The sequence below is a fragment of the Colias philodice genome, chromosome 2 (assembly GCF_061535455.1).
Source record: "Colias philodice isolate Cphi_HAF_F1 chromosome 2, ilColPhil1 Martin Lab GWU primary, whole genome shotgun sequence".
NCBI classification, from domain to species: domain Eukaryota; kingdom Metazoa; phylum Arthropoda; class Insecta; order Lepidoptera; family Pieridae; genus Colias; species Colias philodice.
The window spans coordinates 11,114,619-11,136,482 of NC_143087.1; the positions used below are offsets into that span (position 1 = coordinate 11,114,619).

General features: G+C 34.6%; 3 protein-coding genes and 1 long non-coding RNA gene across 4 annotated transcripts in view; 1 reads left to right on the plus strand and 3 right to left on the minus strand.

Annotated features, from left to right (window-relative positions):
• Nucleotides 1–21,864, minus strand: part of LOC149490773 (uncharacterized) — an 819,148-nt gene that overhangs the window by 183,611 nt on the left and 613,673 nt on the right. The window lies entirely within an intron of this gene.
• Nucleotides 96–2,699, minus strand: LOC149490787 (uncharacterized). The gene is made up of 5 exons (XM_089709835.1): nucleotides 2,261–2,699; nucleotides 1,942–2,065; nucleotides 1,418–1,599; nucleotides 831–938; nucleotides 96–229 (listed from the first exon to the last, which is right to left on the minus strand). The coding sequence occupies exons 1-5, from the start codon at nucleotides 2,697–2,699 to the stop codon at nucleotides 96–98; spliced, it is 987 nt and encodes a 328-aa protein (XP_089565961.1).
• On the minus strand, nucleotides 3,746–13,132 carry LOC149490788 (cathepsin L-like proteinase). Its single transcript, XM_089709846.1, has 9 exons — nucleotides 12,691–13,132; nucleotides 8,557–8,683; nucleotides 8,278–8,459; nucleotides 7,869–7,976; nucleotides 7,314–7,415; nucleotides 5,364–5,679; nucleotides 4,791–4,972; nucleotides 4,431–4,538; nucleotides 3,746–3,879 (listed from the first exon to the last, which is right to left on the minus strand). The coding sequence occupies exons 1-9, from the start codon at nucleotides 13,130–13,132 to the stop codon at nucleotides 3,746–3,748; spliced, it is 1,701 nt and encodes a 566-aa protein (XP_089565972.1).
• Nucleotides 15,627–21,806, plus strand: LOC149490789 (uncharacterized). The gene is made up of 2 exons (XM_089708457.1): nucleotides 15,627–16,106; nucleotides 20,043–21,806. Exons 1-2 carry the CDS (start codon nucleotides 16,096–16,098, stop codon nucleotides 21,439–21,441), a joined length of 1,410 nt encoding a protein of 469 aa, XP_089564583.1. The 5' UTR covers nucleotides 15,627–16,095; the 3' UTR covers nucleotides 21,442–21,806.

Here is a 21,864-nt window from a genome sequence, read left to right on the forward strand (position 1 = left end):
GTTTTCGTAATTTTTAATGTTAAATAAGTATGATGAATAAAAGAAAACAATAACTTTCAATGCTCATATTTAATTCATTATTTTATTAATTTTCATTAATTAACGATAGATGTCGCTACATAGTTGGTGATACCAGACGCTCGTTGTCCCATAACCAACCTCATGTACCCTTGCTCCCCCCACTGTGTACCCCATTGGTTCTTGATGGTCCAGTAGTCGTTTGTACCATCTGTAAATGAAAGTTATATATTTTATTTGCATATTTTATAGAGTCAGTACCTTTTTTTTATAGTGGGGAAATTTTCCAAAGATACCCACGGCTCCCGGGGAAGGAGCCGTGGGTTATGTCGGATTCTTACCGACTAAAACCCCACTGTGTTCCGTCGAGCCGCTTTAATAATGGCGCCGCGGGTATTGGTTGGAATTCTTCCGCGACATAGAGTCAGTACCTACATATAGTGCATCTACCCATACAAACTTCAAAAGTCTTTTGTGTTTTTTTACGCGAGTATTCTACACTGAGAAATTGAAGACTTTTTCAAACGCGATTTATTAATATAGGTACCTTATATTAAAATACTTACTCAATTGATTTTTGATACTAAATAGTTAAGCAGAAAACGAAAAAATATTTTATTGACAACTTCTTTTGTTTTTATGATCATTAGTTACGTAATATAATATATTTGTAATTGGAACTGGCCAATACTAAATATTCGAGAAAAAACTATCGATTTAGATAAAATCATCGTTTAATTATTGTAAGTTTGTAAAAAGTAACTTTTATATTGGATACAAATTAAAATATTGTTTTAATAAATATGTATTACCGTTTCCATAGCCGACAGCGAGAACAGCATGATTTATATTTGAGCAACCGTTCCTGGGACTGTAAACACCTCCCATGTAAGATTGAAATTCGTCATTGGCACATATAGCTAGAACACAAATTTTATAGTTATCTAATAAATAAATATTACTATTATTGAATGCCTATAAGAAGTACTCAAGTGTCTTATGGAAAAAGGTTAAGAAATAATGATAATGCCGCGGGCATAAAGCTTTGCCCGCTTTGTCTAAAAAATTTTTATGAAGGTTGAGTGTAATCAACCTTCGAAATCCATTGTAGTTTATAAGATCTATGCAAACATAGGGATGGACAGACAGTGACAGAAACTTTCTTTTACTACCTATGTAGTGATCAGGAGGATAAAAAATGAGCAGTGTCTTATGTTTATTCGACATACAATTTTTTGTAGACTCTAGAGGCATGTTAAAATAATTTTTAACACGTTTATTCCTGCGCCTATGGAACCATGATAATTAGATATCTGTTTGATTAAAAATACAACTATAAAATTACGAAAATCATGCTATAGATATGTAATCAGTCACTTTTACTTCATTCTTATATTACCAATAGAAGTAGGGCCATGATTAGCAACTGTTTCCTTAAGTTCGTCTTCACTGGAGACAAATACTTGGTTTCCACCAGTCACTGTTACAGCAATTTTGTTCCTCTGGGTTCTACATTGAGCCTTAGCACCTTCGTAGGGATAATCTTCCTCTCGCATGGATCCACCCTCATTTGCTAAAGCCCTATAATCATTTGTACTCATATTGTAAATTCTATATTTATTTATACAATAGCAGCTGTGTCCTGCGTTTTTACCCGCATTGTTCCGTTTCTTTTGGCCATAGCGTGATAATATATAGCCATATAGCCTACCTTGATAAATGAGCTATCTAACTCAGAAATACTTTTTCAAATCGGACTCGTAGATTAGCGAGTTCACACAGCCAAACAAACAAACTCGTCAGCTTTATAATATATCGTTTTAACAGGATAATCTAAAAGTAAGTCTTGGTAGAGATAATGTCTTTGAAAGGTGGCCCTAGTTCTTTAAAAAAATAACGGTTTATAAACTGTTAAAAACTTACTGCATGACCTTGTGAGGCCAGCCCCCCTGGCATGTGCCCGTGGTCTCACAATCTAATCCTTGTTGAGGTGAAAGACTAAATGCTTGCGTGTTATGATTTTTAGCATACTGACCCTCAATATCACCTGAAATTATAATATGATACATACAAGTGGACTAAACTGAACACAATCACTTTATTTGATAACCCGCGGGTATTGCATCGAACATAATAACGGATAATTCTTAGTTTTATTGACATATTCAACTTATTGTTCTGAAAAATATAAAAGTGACATCTCTTTTCTCTATTTCAGTTTAATTAACACCATAATTCTTACCAATAGCACTGAAACAGTAGCATGATCCACAAGGACTTTGGTCTTTAACAGATGTAACATAGCCATTATTTCGCCAGTCCACACTAGCTGGTGCCTCAATACCAGTCGATTTAAACTCCACACCATCATCCATAGACACATTACCATTAAAACATAAATAAGTTTGAGAAAATTCTTCAAAAGTCATATCTGAAAACTGGTTTATTCCAAACCTTCCTATACCCTGCGTGTTCCATTTATTTACTTTTTCTAGATTCTCTTTAAACACTTCAAAACGATATTCATTTCTTTCGTCGTATTCTTTCTCAAATTTAACAATAAACTGTCCAAATATTTCTTTAGCGTTATTTAGATCATAGTAAGTTTGATCTAAAAGGTTGAATTCTGAAGTAAATACTCCAGTAGCAAAAATGAAGATGGCAACAAATATAATAAACATGGTGAGTTTATAATTAATCTATAAATAATGGCATTGTTCTGAATTTATATACAAAAGTTTTCGCTTTAAATTTAAATGGTATTCTTGTATGCATATTTGGAGCATTTAACATTACATAACATTTGCAATTATGTAAGTATTAAAATATTTAACAAAACATTTCTTTTTCAATATATATTTATCAACATTATCGACGTTGTTTGCATAATGGGATTATAGTGCCAAGCAAAAATAAAAAAGTGGTGCCCACTCTTTTTGACAACCAACCAAAAAATGCATTGACTGTTTAATTTTACATAATACGTTTAATTTTTTTGATCATATTGTATAGGGATTTGATAGCTAAGTGTATTTTCTTGCAATTATTAACATTTTTCTTACAATTAGTTAGTTCCAATTAAAACAAAAGAAAATGCTTCAACATTTTCACCTCACAGTCTTATGATTCTAGTCTAAAATAATAATGTATGTTAAGCTTCTTTATTTTGTAATTCTTTACTGACTTTATTTAATAACACCAAAATAATTTAATTTTGGCTACAACTTTGGCAAAAACACATGTTTGATCAAAAGTTTTACCAACAACAACGAATTAAAATAACGAATATAATAAAAGTTTGAATCACAGGATTTTATTTAAAATAAAAATGGTGAAGCAGTGTGGAGGATTTACCTATATATCTTCATCTATCAATGTATAACAGTGTGAAAATGGTCAACATTTGATACTTTTGGCGTGATTATAAATTCAAGAAATGTCTCTGGATGCTATCTTTCAACTACACTACAGATTTTAATTTTTTAAATGGAGAGTGCGGTTTTCTAGAAAACTTTTATTATTACCTACATAACTAATTAAGATTTAGACAAAGCGGAAAAAAATTCATCATTCGAAGTCGTGAATGGAAGGCTAGTTGTAACAAAATATAGATTACAATTAATATAAAATAATTGTTGTGTTGATTCAACATTTGGCTTGGCCAAAAAGGGAATTGAAAAAAATGCTCAATGTGGTTATAATAAAGTTTATTTTCAAAAATTTAGGTTTATTCTACAGTAGAACAAGCGACGTATGAGCCGATAGCACAGGCACTCTCTCCACGAACTAATCGTATGTAGCCTTGCTCGCCCCAAATCGTGTCCCAGGAATTTTTGATTATCCAGTAGTTATCGTGACCATCTAGGAAGAAAAAAGTATAGGAGTTTATAACCTTTATACATTAATTATGAGATGATTCTATAGCTATTAAAATGCATTTATTAGATAACGATTAGTCATTATAATCTACGCAAGCTAAAGTAAACGTCTAATATTACTGTAGAGCAAGCAGGGTTAACCTCGTACCGACCTATAAGTTAGCCTTTAGTTTATTGATTTGAATTCGAGTAAACGATAAGAATCATTGACTAAAAGCCAAACAACAATCCAAGTTATAAATGACAAATAACACACTAAATACAAAGTTCGATTCATTGAAATTAAGGTTGAAATGTTGGTTGAAATACACAATTCTCTCTAGCATCAGTACTTTAAATATTACATACTAGCGGTCCGCCCCGGCTTCGCCCGTGGTACATATTTACGTTTTCTCTACATAAAAACCATCCTCGTACTTCAAGGAATATAATAAAAAAAGAATTATCGAAATCGGTTCAGCCGTTCTCGAGTTATGCGCTTACCAACACATTTTGCGATTCATTTTTATATATAAGAGATATATTACATATTACCATTTCCATAGCCAACTAAAAGTGTAGCATGGTTGTGCTGATTACACGGAGAGGAAGGTCTAAAAACACCTCCAGTATAAGCTTTAAATTGATCATCTACACATAGAGCTGTAAAAGAAACATTCATGTTAATGCCAAATTAATATTAAAATATTTTTAAACTAGGTACAAAATACGGCCCCCAATGCATAGGAACCATAAGTTCCCAGAAGGAAACTTTTTAACGATTTGAATTTATTTAAGTAGATATTGACAAAGGATTTAAAAATGCGTCCTTATATTGATCGTCACAATTGGTCCTGGCTACAACCCTATAACATAATATGTAAGTCCACGCTTATTATTTCAAAAGAATCATACAAGCTGATAGCGGTCCATGAGTGGCCAAAGCTTCTTTAAGATCATCTTCACCAGAAACACTTATTTGACTGCCCCCAGTTACTTTGACAGCTATTTTATCCTTTTGAGTTCTGCATTGTCCTTTCTCATTTTCGTAAGGATAATCTTCCTCTCGCATAGATCCTCCTTGATCAGCTAAAGCCCTGAAATATTTAAGGGCCCAAAATAAAGACGTAGTGAAATTATTTCCCGTCATAATTATTCATTTATTAATTAGTTTTGCTTACTGATAAACATCATGGGTAACTCCTCCTCTTTCACAGTTTCCCTGAGATACGCAGTCTAAACCTTGCTGAACAGATAAACTAAAAGCTTGCGTATTATGTTTTTTTGCGTATTGACCTTCTACATTACCTGATAACAACAAGATTTTTATACTTCACATTACCTCACAATTATGGCAATGGCTCGAATTAAAAAACATACATGAATAAATTATATTCTAAAATTATAATATTACCAATAGCACTAAAAACAAAGCAACTTCCGCAGGATTTTTGGTATTTGACTGAAGAAACATATCCAGAGTCTCGCCAATCTAAAGTATCAGGTGCATCTATTCCAGCTGTTGGTTTGTACACAATTCCCTCCCCAGTAATATTCATAGCATTAAAACCCAAATAAAATTGAGAAAACTCTTCAAAAGTCAAGTCAGTAAATGCATTAATTCCAAACATTTTGGTGCCCCTTTCTTTATTCCATTCGTTAATGTTCTCTAGATTTTGTTTGAAAACTTCGAAGTGATAATCGATTCTATCATCGTATTGTTTTCCATATTTCTGGATGAACTGGTTAAATATCGCCTTAGCATTATTTAAATCATAATAATCTTGGTCCAAGAGACTGTAATCTGAAGTGAAAACTTCAGAAGCAGATATGGACAGTATTATACAAAATAAAAGAAACATTATGGCGGTATGAGAATAATTTATTTTTCCCTTTCTTTATATAATATTATATAATATTTGAAACAGTATTTTATACATTCAAACATCGCAAAATATGTTATCGCATATTTGTGAAATCATCACAACGTAGTGTATGCGAAAAGTATGTCTTTATAATTATTTTAATGATTTGTTTTATTACTATAATACCTCGATGTTTCCAAGCGCCTTCTTCTAATCTAAATTTTCTTTACATAATAGTAAGCAAAAGAGCTAGCTCGTGGATCACATTGCTACGGCTCATGAACATGAGACAGAAGTTCTCTGCAGATGCAATAGTAGGGGTTAAAGAAAGAATTGATGAATGAAGTAAAGGAAAGAGTTGGGAAGGGTAAGGAAAAACGTAATACAGTTACATTTGCATGCTACTATTTCAGGTCAATTTTCTGGTTGGGTTATCTTTTTCGGTACGAGCTGGCCAAATTTGTTACGAAGCATGATCGACTCTAATGCACAATTAGTACACGCACCGTAAGCCGAGTTCCGAGCCGAGCACCGAACCTATTTGTGGACAAATCCGTCATCGTACATACACTATACTAATTATTATATCTGTGTCTAAAGAAAATTATTTATTTATTTATATACAAGCGCAGCGTTCACGTTAAACATTCACACTCCGATTTGTCCGCGAACTTGTCGTCTGCGACACAGTAGGTAGGGTCGTCTTCTTCTTCAAACTGTTTCACTTTTCCTCACATGATTTTTCTTTCATGGATTATATTTTTATTAATTAAAACATGATGTAAATTAGTATTCAATATTAGATTAGATGCCATTGGTAAACTTACTATATAAACCTTTGTTATGTGGAATAATAATAAAAATCATTAATTGTAGTCATTAATTTATTACTTGTAAAAAATTATCCCCACTACCTGCGTAGCTAACAAATATTTTGGGATAATCTGTGTTCTTAATTGAACAATTGTGTCTAAATACTTATAAAGGTGCGTTCAGATACAATATTTAAATAAATTCGGCTAGCATTTCTTCTTATTTGTTTTTGTACCTGTGCTGTAGTGATTGATTTATTCTAAATATGTATTATATTCTGATTTAGGAAAAATCATGTTGAATGACTGACTTTTAGCGACTTTTGCTATGTCTAAAACCATATTTAAAGTTTAAACCATCTTATTAAAGGAGAAATTTTATGAAACAACCAGTATATGCAAAGGAAAAAGAATTTGCTATGAATACATCGAATTCATATGACATCAAAGTGAAAGTTACCCCAGCATATTATACAGGTAACGAAACTAGAGGTGAAATAAAAATAAATACTTATACTTGCATAAAACTTTATTTTGATAGGCTATTTCAAAAAGTAAACAATATGTAACATATTATGTTTGCCGACTTTTGCATTGCCGAAAATAAGAAAGACATTTAATATGAAGCATCGATTTCAAGTTAGAGACAGAAGACACAGATAGAACCTTTATGAAGTCGTTTTAATATATCCGATTGGTCATTACTCATTAATGTCTATTTCAGGATACTTATTCTACAGTAGAACAAGCAACGTAATTGCCGATAGCACAAGCACCTTCTCCTCGAACTATTTTTATATATCCTCGCTCGCCCCAATCTGCGCCCCAGGAGTTTTTGATGATCCAGTAGTTTTGGCGTCCATCTGGTGAATGAACAAAATACTTGAGTTTAAATTGTTGATTATAGCCACCTTTTATTCCGGCACCACATTAGTATTTTTTACTACAGTTGTATAATTTACTAGCTGCTCCGCGCGGTTTCACCCCCGTGGCTCCACTCTTGTTGGTCGTAATGTGATGATATATAGCCTATAACCTTCCTCGATAAATGGGCTATCTAACACCGAAAGAATTTTTCAAATCGGACCAGTAGTTCCCGAGATTAGCGCGTTCAAACAAACAAACAAACTCTTCAGCTTTATAATATTAGTATAGATTATTACGTGGGTGTCTTCGCAGAATCAGGTTAGTTACAAATAAATTGTAAATAATTTTATATTATTAATTAATTATGAAAAACTGGATTTACATAATTACTTCATAATTGAATCTGCTATAAAACTGTAGGTATTTAATAAATAACATATGTACTTTACCATTTCCATAACCGACCAAAAGGGTACCATGGTTGTATTGAGTACACGGAGAGGAAGGTCTAAAAACACCTCCAGTGTAAGCTTCGAATTGATTGTCAACACAAATAGCTGCAATAAAATACTTCTTTTTAGTAAAAGATAAAAAAAAAAAATATAAGTAGGATTCCAGTGCGGATCATTAAATTTTTGCCTTTTTTAAATGTCCACATTCACATTTCAATTTTCGATAATCTTGAGGATGGTTATGCTCTCTGGTGACCACCTAACTACTCTTGACTTGCTCTGTCCCAGAAATAGATCTGCCAAATAGCTGTACATAATAGCATAATATATAACACAGAAAAAAGATATATACATAGAGGATAATTCTGAATAGTACTTTAAGCCCATTCGTAGAAGAGAAGCATACCTATTGTTAAGGGTCCATGACTAGCCAAAGCGTCTTTTAGCTCATCTTCTCCATTTACAAATAACTGGCCACCACCAGTTACTTTCACGACGATTTTGTCTCTCTGAGTCCTACATTGGCCTTTCTTATTTTCGTAAGGATAATCCTCTTCTCGCATAGATCCTCCTTGTTCAGCTAATGCCCTGAAATATCACGTCTCAATAAATATAAATTGAGAGAGATCTAAAGTTCATATTCTTTAATTATTCACACTCCATAATAAGTGCGATATAAACTTACTTGAACACATATTGAGGAACTCCTCCTTGTATACAGTTACCCTGAGGCTCGCAGTCCATACCTTGCTGAACAGATAGACTGATAGCTCGTGTATTATGATTTTTTGCGTACTGGCCTTCTATGTTACCTGTTAAAAATAACGATGATCAAACAAACAAACAAACAAACAAAAATACTTTATTGTGCACCAATAAATAAAAATTACAAAAGTAAATATATAAAATAAATAGACACAGTTGAGCACAACAGGCGGTCTTATCGCTAAGACAGCGATCTCTTCCAGACAACCTGGTGGTCAAGGAAAAACAGTGTAAGTATTAGTTTATGGGCAAGAGGTGCATTTATAGTTTAAAATACATAAATAAAATAGTATAAACACAGCGAACATATATACATCCATAATATACCTACATACATATACTTACATAAACCTACATACACATACATACATACATAAAATTAGTATACGTAGATAAAATAATATAAATACAAAGTACATATATACATCCCTATTATATACATACATATATACACATACATACATATACATATATACATACACATAGAAATGAGCTACTTACTAGTTGAAAAACAGACACATACGGTGACAGCACCAATACAACAATATTTAACTTATATGAAACAGGTAGATCAGAGTTCATGACTTGGACAGGTAAAATCGCTTCAGCAGTGTTTTGAATGTGAGTAGAGATTGAGCTTCTCTTATGTCTAATGGTAGATCATTCCATAGCCTGATGGCACGCACAGTAAAGGAAGAATTAAAAATATGATTTACATGCCCCGGTACGACCAGACGAGACTTATTTGATGATCGAATTGGGTGTAAATTAGACACAAGGAACTCAAATCTCTCTTTTAAATATTGCGGTGTTTTCGGATCAAACAGAACACAGTACAGGAGGTGAAGGATATGAGTATTTCGGCGAAGTCGAATGGGAAGCCATTTGAGCTTAGAACGAAATTCGGAGACGTGATCGTATTTGCGCAAGCCAAACACAAATCTTATGCAAAAATTTTGAAGGCGCTCAAGGCAGTCAAGGTGGTATTCAAAGAGGTCAGGATAGCACGCGTCGGCATAATCTATAATAGGTAAAAGGAGTGTTTGAACGAGCGCAATTTTAGTTGGTATTGGCAGAAAGTTGCGTAGCCGGCGAATAGAACTAGCAGCAGCGAAAACCTTTTTACGCACTTCCTTTATTTGATTATTCCAAGTTAAGCATGAATCGATCCAAATCCCTAAACACTTAATTTCGTTGCGATATGGTATTGCAACCCCATCAACTACAACTTTTGGCAGAGAAGTCCAATCTATCTTGGATACGAAATATTTCGTACCACAAACAATAATTTGTGTCTTATTGGGATTCACGTTTAGGCCATGATTGAAACTCCATCTGACAATAGTGGAAATGTCGTTGTTCATTGTGGTCACAGCATTCGGCAAATCATCGATCGCTGCGTGGCAATAAATTTGAAAGTCATCTGCATACATATGATAGAGAGAAGTGATGTTCTGGGATATTGAATTTATAAATATACTAAAAAGAAGAGGGGAAAGCACACCACCTTGTGGAACACCAGCAGTAACATTAGCCCAAGAAGAAAGAGTATTATCAACTTGGATGCGTTGCTGACGTCCCTGTAGATAACTACGAAACCAATCAATATCTGTTGGAGATATGTTAAGAGAACGTAACATGCTAAGAAGGATGTCATGGTCAACTGTATTAAACGCATTACTAAAATCCAGAGATGTTAGCAACGTTAGTTGTTTTTGATCCATGTGTAAGCGAATGTCGTCAGTGACTTTAATAAGAGCAGTAACCGTGCTATGACCGGGACGGAAGCCGGATTGGAAAGGATTCAAGAGATCATGTTTGTTAAGGAAGGCACTTAACTGCTGTTGCACTAAGCGCTCCAAAACTTTAGATAGGAAAGGAAGAATGGAAATAGGTCGATAATCGGAAAACGAGGCAGGTTTTGAAAGTTTTGGAAGAGGTATAATGTGTGCATACTTCCATGCACAGGGAAATGTATGTGAACTAACGGAGAAATTTAGGATATGAGTTATCACAGGAAGAATGATATCAAGGATTGGGATGATCATATTACGGCTAATGCAGTCACTGCCAACTGCTTTAGAAGTTATCGATAGTACGTTCTTCTTTACATCACAATCAGAAAATTGATTAAAAATGAACGGAGGATGTGTAGGATTAGGATTTGTGGAAATTTTATTTAAAGTTCGCTTTTTAACATCAGCATCGAAGTTTTGCACATGAGAGGAGAAATGCGTATTCAGGCCATCTAAATTTACGCATGACGATATGGGATTATGTGAGGATTTACCAATACCAAGGGATTTGAGGAATTTCCAGACTTTGGCAGAGTCGCCGTTCTCGACTGATTTGTGAATGTGGCGTCTTTGTGCATCTCTACATAATGTATTACAGCGATTTCGAATTCTTTTGAACTTTTCTCGGAGCGCGTCACTGTTGTCAGATCGCAGTTTGGATTTGGCATTGGCTTTGGCAGTTAACAGCGTTTTAATTTCTGGAGTTAACCATGGAGCAGGCCGGTGCTTTATTTTTATTGGTTTTAGTGGAGCGTGCCTATCATAGAGCTCTATTATAAGTGCGTTGAAGAGGTCAACCTTTTCGTCAATGTCTTGAGCCTCAAAAACTACAGACCACTTAATCTCGGACGCATCATCAAGGAGACGATCTGCATCAATACCACTAAAATTGCGCTGCAGGATTGTCTTTCGTTTAGGTTTGGGAGGTCGGAGCTTATAGGAAACAAAAATAAGATCATGATAGGAAAATCCCTCCGCAGGACACTGTCCAAACTTTGAGATTTTTTCAGGAGAGGAAACTAGGATTAGGTCTAAGAGGGAAGGAGCACAATTTGGGAAGAAATGCGTAGGATTAAGAGGGAGTATATGTAAATTAAAGGAATTGACAATGGATGATAGTTTATGCGAGCGAGCATCGGATTTTAGGAGACAGGTGTTAAAGTCACCCATTAAAATGGTGTGATCATAAAGAGGAACGAATTGGTCAAGGATAATATCGAATTTGTCGAAGTAGTCGACAGAAAGGTGAGGACAGTAAAAGACGCCAAGGAGAATTTTAGAGTGGGAGAGGGTTATTTCAAGTAGGAGATGTTCGGCTGCATCGGTTGGTGGAGGTTGAGGAGAGGAGTTCACAACAGAGTAAGGAATATGCGTGCGAAGATAGATAGCAACACCGCCACCTGTTCTTCCCTCGCGGTCATTGCGTATAAGATGGAATCCGGGTAAGGAGTAGGAGTTGGATGGGATGCAAGGCTTAAGCCAGGATTCGGAAACGAGAATGGCGTGGATATGTTGGGAATCAAACGACGTTAATAAATCAGGATAATGTGCCGGAATACTCTGTGCATTAATATGCACTACATTGAAATTATTAGGGTAAGGAGTAAAATGGGAGGAAAGAGTTTCAGATAAAGGAGTAAAGGATGTACTGTGAAAACTGCTGTCGCTGTCCAGTTCATCGAATGGAAGGGAATGATAAGTGCCATCACTATCAGTATCAACGTTCGACATAATAGTATATGCAATGTAATATGTATAAATAAAATAAATAAATAAGATAAAAATATATATAAATATATATTTATAACTATAATAATAAACAACTACAAACGAATTAATAAATAAATAAATATTAAATACTAACAAATAATGTATAAAATATAAACCTGAATATATAAAATATGATTATAGTTTTAATTCAATAAGCTACAATTATTACTCTGACCTTGTACCACTGATGATGTTAAATCACACTTTTATATCGTTATAGGAAACTAGCTTTTCGCGCGCGGCTTCGCCCGCATTTTCAAAGAAAAACCCACATAGTGGTATTTTCACTTTGGTATTTTAACCCACCATATGTGGTAATCCAAGTTAAATTTCATTGTAATCGGTTCGTTAGTATTTACGTGAAAGAGTAACAAACATACACACACACATCCATCCTCACAAACTTTCGCATTTATAATATTAGTAGGAAGGAAAGGATAGAAATAGGATAAGATTTTTGTAATAAAACATCTAGAACATAACCATACCAATAGCGCTAAACGCATAGCAACTTCCGCAGGATTGTTGATTTTTAACAGGAGTAACATATCCAGAGTCTCGCCAATCCAGAGTATTCGGTGCCTCTATCCCCGTTGGTTTATACACAGTTCCTTCCCCAGATATATTTTTAGTATTAAAACCCAAATAAAATTGGGAAAACTCTTTAAAAGTCAGATCAGTAAATGCATTAATTCCAAACATCTTGCTGCCTTTTTCTTCATTCCATTTGTTTATGTTCTCTAGATTTTGTTTGAAAACTTCGAAGTGATAATCGATTTTATCATCGTATTGTTTTCCATATTTCTGGATGAACTGGTTAAATATCGCTTTAGCATTATTTAAATCGAAATAATCTTGGTCCAAGAGATTGTAATCTGAAGTTAAAACTCCAGAACCCAGAATGGACAGTATACAAAATGAATGAAACATTGTTACCACTCAACTGTTGCATAATTCCTCTTTAGTTTTCTTTATATAACATTTATGAGCTTCATAAAAATTAAAATTTGCTAAATATTAGATAACCACCGCATATTTGTAAAATAATGCAGCGTATATGGAAAGAATGTGTGTTTATCTTGTTAAGGATATTTTTTTTGTTTCTTGAATACTTCTATTGTATGCAACTTCTTTGTTGTTAACCACAATATTTAGTTCACAAAAATTGTATGTCAAATGCTGTTACAGAGAGAAAAATCAATTTCTTTTGTCTTTTGAATGAACGACTAAAATATAATAGAGATTACAGATTGAGTTTTGCGCGAGTTTTGCGTTTTAATAAGCGTTATCGAAATCGCATCAAAAGTGAAAGTTTTTTAAAGACAAATAGAAGTTTTTATGGGTCGATAAGACTGTTGAACAATAAAGAGAATGCGAAATTCTCTTGCCACTATAACAATAAATACTAAAAACAGAATAAAATAAATATTTAAGGTGGCTTCCATACAAGAAACGTGATTTTTGTGCTCATATTCACTGAACCTTTGGGTCTAAATCAACAAATATTCAAGATATCAAAGTGATTTAAAATTACAAGTTTTTCTTAGATATGATCAGTGATATCGAATTTAGGGCGGACTTTATCGAGGGCGGCTGAACAAAAAAATTAAACGAGGTTTGTTTTTAAATATTATTAACAAGAAGGGTAAGGGTTTAAGCATTCACAACTCAATGTAAACATGGTCCTTTGCGGTATGTAAGTACCTTTGTTCTAAGCTTTCCGCCTGCGGCTTCGCCCGCGTTTTAAAAAAAAAACCCGCATAGTTCCCGTTCCCGTGGGATTTCCGGGATAAAACTGTCACTCAGAAATGATGTAGCTTTCCAACAGTGAAAGAATTTTTCAAATCTGCCAAGTAGTTTCGGAGCCTATTCAATTCATACAAACAAACAAACAAACAAAAAATCAAACCTTTCCTCTTTATAATATTTATTATTAATACCTATGTACCATATACATGTATTGCGATTAAATGGGGTAACTTAAAGAAAAAAAAGACGTGTGGCACTCGGGGACTGACGCGGTAATCGCGCATGCTATGCCTTCAAGCCACACCTCCGTGTCCGTCGGAGTGGGGAGCGTGAGGTTTTTTCGTTATGGAATTTCTGGATTCGGTCCCCGCGCTCAAGGCCCGCGATAGAAGCTATGCAATAGCTTAAAATGCTCATATTATGTATAGAAACTTAGTGTCGCGAGACCGAAATGCACTCATACTTTTTACCCTTTTTACCCTTACACGGTAGATACAGATTATAGTTCTAATAAGCAAATTGTATCCAGCTTTTTCATGCGATAGACATTTGCTTGATATTTTTTGTATACCTAATGGGATCCTAGAAAGTAATGAATATCTATCTTAAACGTTTGATTGTATTGAAACTTCAATAATTAGGTATAATAAAATTATATTAAAATGGTGGTCAATGAAACACAAAAACAGTTTACTCAACGTGTATTAATAAATTTAATGAAACTGGTCATTTATAACGAATTCCAGCTGTTTATTTAAGCCAAAGTCGCTGATCTAGTGGTAAAATATTATACTTAAAGCATTTTATAATTCACAGAGCAAAAGAATTGCTATCAATACTGAAAATTCTAGTTTCGGCATCTAGTCTATATCTCATAAAAGGTAAAAAAGCAGGTAGAAAAAAATAAGTTATAATGCATGAAATAAACTTTATTAATGATTATTTTGCGTATAATAATTCAAAAGGCTGTTTATTCTACAGTAGAACAAGCGACGTATGATGGTATATTAGCAGCCCTTTGCCCTCGGACTATTTTGATGTAACCTTGGTCTCCCCAACCTGCGCCCCAGGAATTCTTGATTATCCAATAGTCATCGCTACCATCTGATGAAAAAAAAAATGTGTTTTATACAAATAATCTAAGAAGTCGGTTAAAATACGCAAATATAGCAACCTATCGCACATCGCTATCGTAATGAATCTCACCCAAAAAGTGATAGTAAAGAAGCATACTAAATACTACACTTTCTATACTAATTATGTATATGAAGCTGAAAAGTTTGTTTGTATGGACACGCTAATCTCAGGACTACTAGAGGGATTTCAATAATTATTGCATGATTCTTTACGTGATCTGAATGTTATTGGCTGTACATGTACCATGGGCAAAACACGGCGAACCAGTAGTATATAATATAAAGCTAAATAATTACCATTTCCATATCCAACCAACAGGACAGCATGATTGGATCGATAACAAGGAGTGGACGGTTTAAAAACACCTCCACGATACGCTTTAAATTGCTGGTCAACACAGAGAGCTGCAACATACATTTTTTTAAGAGTTAAAAGTTATTAATCTGTTATATTCATTTTAAAATATAAACTAGATTTCTGTTATTGTAATTAATACATTATTTTTAATATCAGTGTAAAGAGTGATGGGTGTGTTATGTACTGTGTATACACGCCTTAACTATTAGAGGATGCATGGGGCCACCCAAGAAGGACTTGCACCTGTTAGCAATTGCGACATCGCGCACACCTGCGATTCCAGAGAGTGTTGCGGCAATCATCGCCACCGCGACGCTGTAGCTGCTCCGCCGTGGACGACGAGCACTCTTTGTTCCAACATCGAACGGGAGGGACGTAGATTAAGTTAGGAATAATTTATAATGTAATTTTTTTTTTACAATAAATTATTAATAAGTAAATTTCGGTTTTTTTTGCGCCTTCGCGGGTCGGTCAATATAATTGGCGCAGTCTTGTGGATAATCCTTGAGAGCCGTCTCTCGGAACGCGAAACTACAAGCATCGAGTATCGCTATTCCATCGGAGGGACGACGACGGGGATCCAGAACCTACACCGTTGGCCGCCGCAACGCGAAGGGTATCCAAACATTGATACTGCAGGAAAGGCCGAAATGAAAATCCTGTAAGTACACTAATTCTCTTAGTGTCTTGCCACTCCTAGATTGTAAGTTTTCCTAGATTACCCATTCACGGGAACCGAGGAACTGTAGTGCGTAGGCTTAAAATATATTAATTCATCGAGAATTAATTGTAGAATTTTACAAAATCAATTTGTAAAATTCAAATATATAGATATTAGGTTGATAAAAGATTAATAAATTTAAATATTAATTAATTACGAATTGATTAATTTTCGAATTTTACTAATTAATTCATTTTATAATTCAAATATATTAGGTAAAGATTATTAATTTTTATATTAGTTTAACGAAGTAAATAAATTTAATTAAATTTAATATATTTTATATAGGTAATACAGATATTTAAAATGTCAGATTTGGATAAAATTTTTAATGCACTTAGACTTTTGCCAGAATTCGATGGTAATGTTAACGTTTTAACAAGATTTATACATTTAAGTGACCAATTAGCTGAGGAATTTATAGATAAAGATCCCGGAAATACTTTAAAAACTGCCGCGTTATGTAATGGTATTTTAAATAAAGTTACTGGGCCCGCAGCCCGAGTTATTAATGCAAATGGTATACCTACTACTTGGCACGGTATTAGAAGCGTATTAGTTAATAACTTTTCTGACCATAGAGATGAGACCGCCCTTTATAACGATTTAGCATTATTAACACAAGGTCGTAGCTCTCCTCAAGAGTTCTATGAAAGATGTCAGCATCTTTTTAGTACCATAATGACGTATATAGCATTACATGAAACAGTCGTTACTACTCGTGAGGCAAAAAGGGACCTGTATCAAAAATTAACACTACAGGCTTTCCTACGTGGCTTACGAGATCCGTTAGGCTCACGCATACGTTGCATGCGCCCCGCAACCATTGAAAAGGCATTAGAATACGTTAATGAAGAACAAAGCACTTTATACCTTCAACAACGTAATGAAACTTTTGATAGGAAACCCCACGTACCTTTTAGAATGCCATACTCGCATGAACCGTTTTATAGACATAATGATTTTAGTGAAATACATTCGTTTAGACCGCAATTTAAGCCATCAAATTTTATTCAACCATACGGACCAGCACGTCCCACTCGTACTATGCAAATTTTCCGCGCTGCACCCCCTAACTATAACCCGCAGAGCAATACGTTCAGATTACAGCCTAAACATCCCGCGCAACCGAAACCGCATCCTATGAGTGGCGTTAGCCATTACGTGACAAAGACTTTACCACCGACACCTTTTGCACGCGCTCATGATTGGTCAAAATTTGGCAATCCACCCCCGAGTAATTATTTTAAGACTAGGGAGATGAATCATAATGAATATATAGGTGACGAAGATTATTACTGTACCGATTTATATCCTTATGAAGATGACTATGATAATTATGAATATTACTGTACGGAATATGAACCTTATGTACATTACGAACAGACAGACGCACCTGAAAATTTTGTTGAAACGTGTGACGTACGTTCAGAACACGATCAGGATTTTCAGAATCCACCAAAAATTAGAAAAACCAAAATAGAATTAAATCTACACACGCAACGTCAACTTCCTTATATTCAAATTCGTAATCCTCCACTTAAATTGTTAATTGATACTGGAGCTAACCAATCTTTTCTTAGCCCCGATGCAGTACAGAGATATTTTCCTGACGTTACTCTTAATTATGATCCCTTTGAAGTAAGTAATGTTCATGCTGTAACACGTAATAATTATTCTATAACATTACCTAGTTTTCCTGAATTTAATGACCCTGACGATATCACATTTTTCGTTTATAAATTTCACAATTATTTCGACGGCTTAATAGGTTCAGATTTGTTAGATAAATGGGAAGCATCCATTAATTATAAAACTAAAACTTTAAGTACTTGCAATGCTACGAATCGGTTATTAGTATATGACTCACGGAACGCTAATCTTTATGAGGACGTCATACCCGCAGGAAGTAGTAAATTAGTTAGATTACCCGTAGATGTTGAGAATGGAGACGCTATTATACCGGAACAAATTATATGTAATTGTCATATTTCTGAATGTTTAACGAAGGCGAAAAGCAATCGCGCTATCGTGGAAATTTCTAATCCAACCCGTAATGATGTAATTTTTTCAATGGATCGACCGGTATGTGCCGAGGTTTATAATAACGAGTGCACGCGCACCAAACGTTCGTCCGACCGTGTGAAACAGGTATTATCTCGCTTGCGTACTGATCACTTAAATAATGAGGAACGTTTCAATTTAGAGTCATTATGTACACAGTATGCGGATGTATTTTATATAGAAGGAGAAAACTTAACATTTACGAATAAAATTAAACATTCCATTAGAACTAAGGATGAAATACCGGTTTATACGAAAAGTTATCGCTATCCATTTATTCATAGGCAGGAAGTACAAAATCAGATAAGTAAGATGTTAGAACAGGGTATTATTAGACCATCAGATTCAGCATGGAGCTCTCCTATTTGGGTGGTACCTAAAAAGGCAGATGCATCCGGCAAAGTTAAATGGCGTTTAGTTGTTGATTTTAGAAAGTTAAATGAGAAAACTTTGGATGACAAATATCCGATTCCTAATATCACAGATGTCTTACATAAATTGGGTAACTGTCAATACTTCACAACGCTAGATTTAGCAAGTGGGTTTTATCAAGTGGAAATGAACCCGGCTGACATTCCAAAAACTGCTTTTAGTGTAGAACATGGTCATTTTGAATTCTTAAGAATGCCCATGGGTCTAAAGAATAGTCCATCTACTTTTCAAAGAGTAATGGATAATGTACTGAGAGATTTGCAAAATTCTATTTGTCTAGTTTACCTAGATGATATAATAGTGTTTAGCACTTCTTTACAGGAGCATATCGTTAATCTTAGAAAAGTGTTTCAGAGATTGCGTGAATCCAACTTTAAAATACAGATGGATAAATCGGAATTTCTTAAACTCGAAACCGCGTATCTAGGTCACATTATTAGCAAAGATGGGATAAAGCCTAACCCAGATAAGATATCTGCCATCCAAAAGTATCCTCTTCCGAAAACTCCAACCGACATTAAACGATTTCTAGGTCTATTAGGTTATTATAGGAAATTCATACCAGATTTCGCTAAAATCACGAAACCCATGACACAATGCTTAAAAAAGGGTTCAAAGATAACATTTTCTAAAGATTACATTGAATGTTTCAATAGGTGTAAAACATTATTAATGAACGATCCAATTCTTCAGTATCCTGATTTCAATAAAGAATTTATTCTTACAACTGACGCGTCGAATTTAGCTATCGGTGCTGTACTCTCACAAGGCCTCGTTGGTTCCGATAAACCAATTGCGTACGCTTCACGTACACTTAATAGTAGCGAAATTAATTATAGTACGATTGAAAAGGAGCTACTAGCAATTGTCTGGGCAACGAAATATTTCCGCCCTTATCTTTTTGGTCGAAAGTTTAAAATTATGACTGATCATAGGCCCCTTCAATGGGTCATGAATTTAAAGGAACCTAATTCCCGTCTCACACGTTGGAGGCTCAAACTTAGCGAATACGATTACACTGTAATTTATAAGCAGGGAAAGCAAAATTGTAACGCCGATGCTTTATCGCGAATTCAAATTAATAATGAGGAAACAGATTCTTTAGCGGTTAATCCAACTGAGACAACACCTTCATTAATAAAAAGAAGTTCAGATACAATTACTGTTCATTCCAATTCAATTAAGATTACTGCACATTCGAAATCAGATACTCTTAAAGCAAATTCCGACACCGTCACAGTTCATACTGACGCGGAGAACCCAATTCTAGATATCCCTATAACAGATGTACCGGCTGATTTACCTATTCATATCTATACTAAGAAGAAATATGGCGCTGTTGCTAAATTTAGGCTTAAGAGGGTACCTAAATTGTTACAGAATCCTTCCTCTGATCCTGTGCCTGATTCAAGCGGAGGATCCCACCCTGAGTAGCTTGGATGATGGACCCGGTATACTACCATTTAATATTGGAACTGCAAGAATTGTCACACATTATCATTCATTTTTGCAAATTATTAATTTAAAAGATATTCGCGATAGTATAACCATAGTAAAGGATCAATTAAATTCATTAACACCTAATTTGCACGATAGATTATTTTCGCTTTATAATTCACATATCGAACACCTGCATTATAAGATTATTAAATTATCAAATCAGTTAGAAACTTTTGAACCCAATCGCAAAAAGAGAGGTCTCATAGATGGTTTAGGTTCAGTAATAAAAAGTATTTCTGGTAACCTAGACTATACAGATGCAATTAAATATGATACCGCAATTAAATTATTACAAAATAATGAAAATAGATTGGTCACAGAAATGAATAATCATATAAGCCTCAGTAAAGATTGGATAAACCAACAATCTGACATTTTAAACAACTTAATTAAAAATCAGGAAAAAATTGAAATAGCTATAAATGATTTAAAGGAAAATAATTTAAACATTACTATATACATCGATTTAATTCAACGCGTAGCAATTTTATCAGATAACATTGATGATATATCTGAGGAATTACATAGATTAGAAAATTTATTAGGTTTTATTCGTGCGAAAAGTACGCATCATCTTATGTTCAATTCAAATTCACTAAAAGAAATGTTAAATAAGTTAAACAAATTTTATGGCAAAGATCAAATCCCTCAAGTTAATTATAGAGAATATTTTGATTTAGTTAAACTAGGCTATTATTATAGTAATAGAAATATAGTTATAGTTTTTATGTTCCCGGTTGTCCTTCCTGCTACCTTTGAATTATTTAAATTATCCATAGTTCCTAATAAAGATAGTAAAGTCCTAATTCCACCCTATCCTTTTGTGGCAATTCACGACGAGGATTTTATGTACATGGAGGCAGAATGCCCGAAGTCTGGCCTAGGGTATCTATGTGAGGACAAGCTGAACCATCATCGATCCAAAAATGACTGCGTGTATCACCTTATTACCACGCAACGAGTCGTCGCATCTTGTCTCTTCACGCCTGTGGAGCTCGGAGCACCCGCACTAGAAAAATTAGACGACGCCCACTACGTCATCAGTTTCCCCAAGCCATCAAAAATTCACCTATCATGCTCGCAAGATCAATATGACGTCATTAAAGGAAGCTACTTAGCCACAATACCCAAAAACTGCATTCTTCAAACGGAGGCTTTCAAGATAGTCAATCGAGAAGATCATATCAAAGGACAGATAATGAAAATTGCAAACCTACCAGATTCAAGCCAATATAATACAGATGGAGAAGCAATCATGATAATCAAAAAGAAGAAATAGAACATCAATCGGCGGAGTGTGAAATTTCAGCGATATTAACGAGCCTTGCCCGCCAATAGTCGCTGAACTTCAGGAGGGAGGTGTTATGTACTGTGTATACACGCCTTAACTATTAGAGGATGCATGGGGCCACCCAAGAAGGACTTGCACCTGTTAGCAATTGCGACATCGCGCACACCTGCGATTCCAGAGAGTGTTGCGGCAATCATCGCCACCGCGACGCTGTAGCTGCTCCGCCGTGGACGACGAGCACTCTTTGTTCCAACATCGAACGGGAGGGACGTAGATTAAGTTAGGAATAATTTATAATGTAATTTTTTTTTACAATAAATTATTAATAAGTAAATTTCGGTTTTTTTTGCGCCTTCGCGGGTCGGTCAATATAATTGGTGAGCAACAAACATAATATTTACGTTCACATTT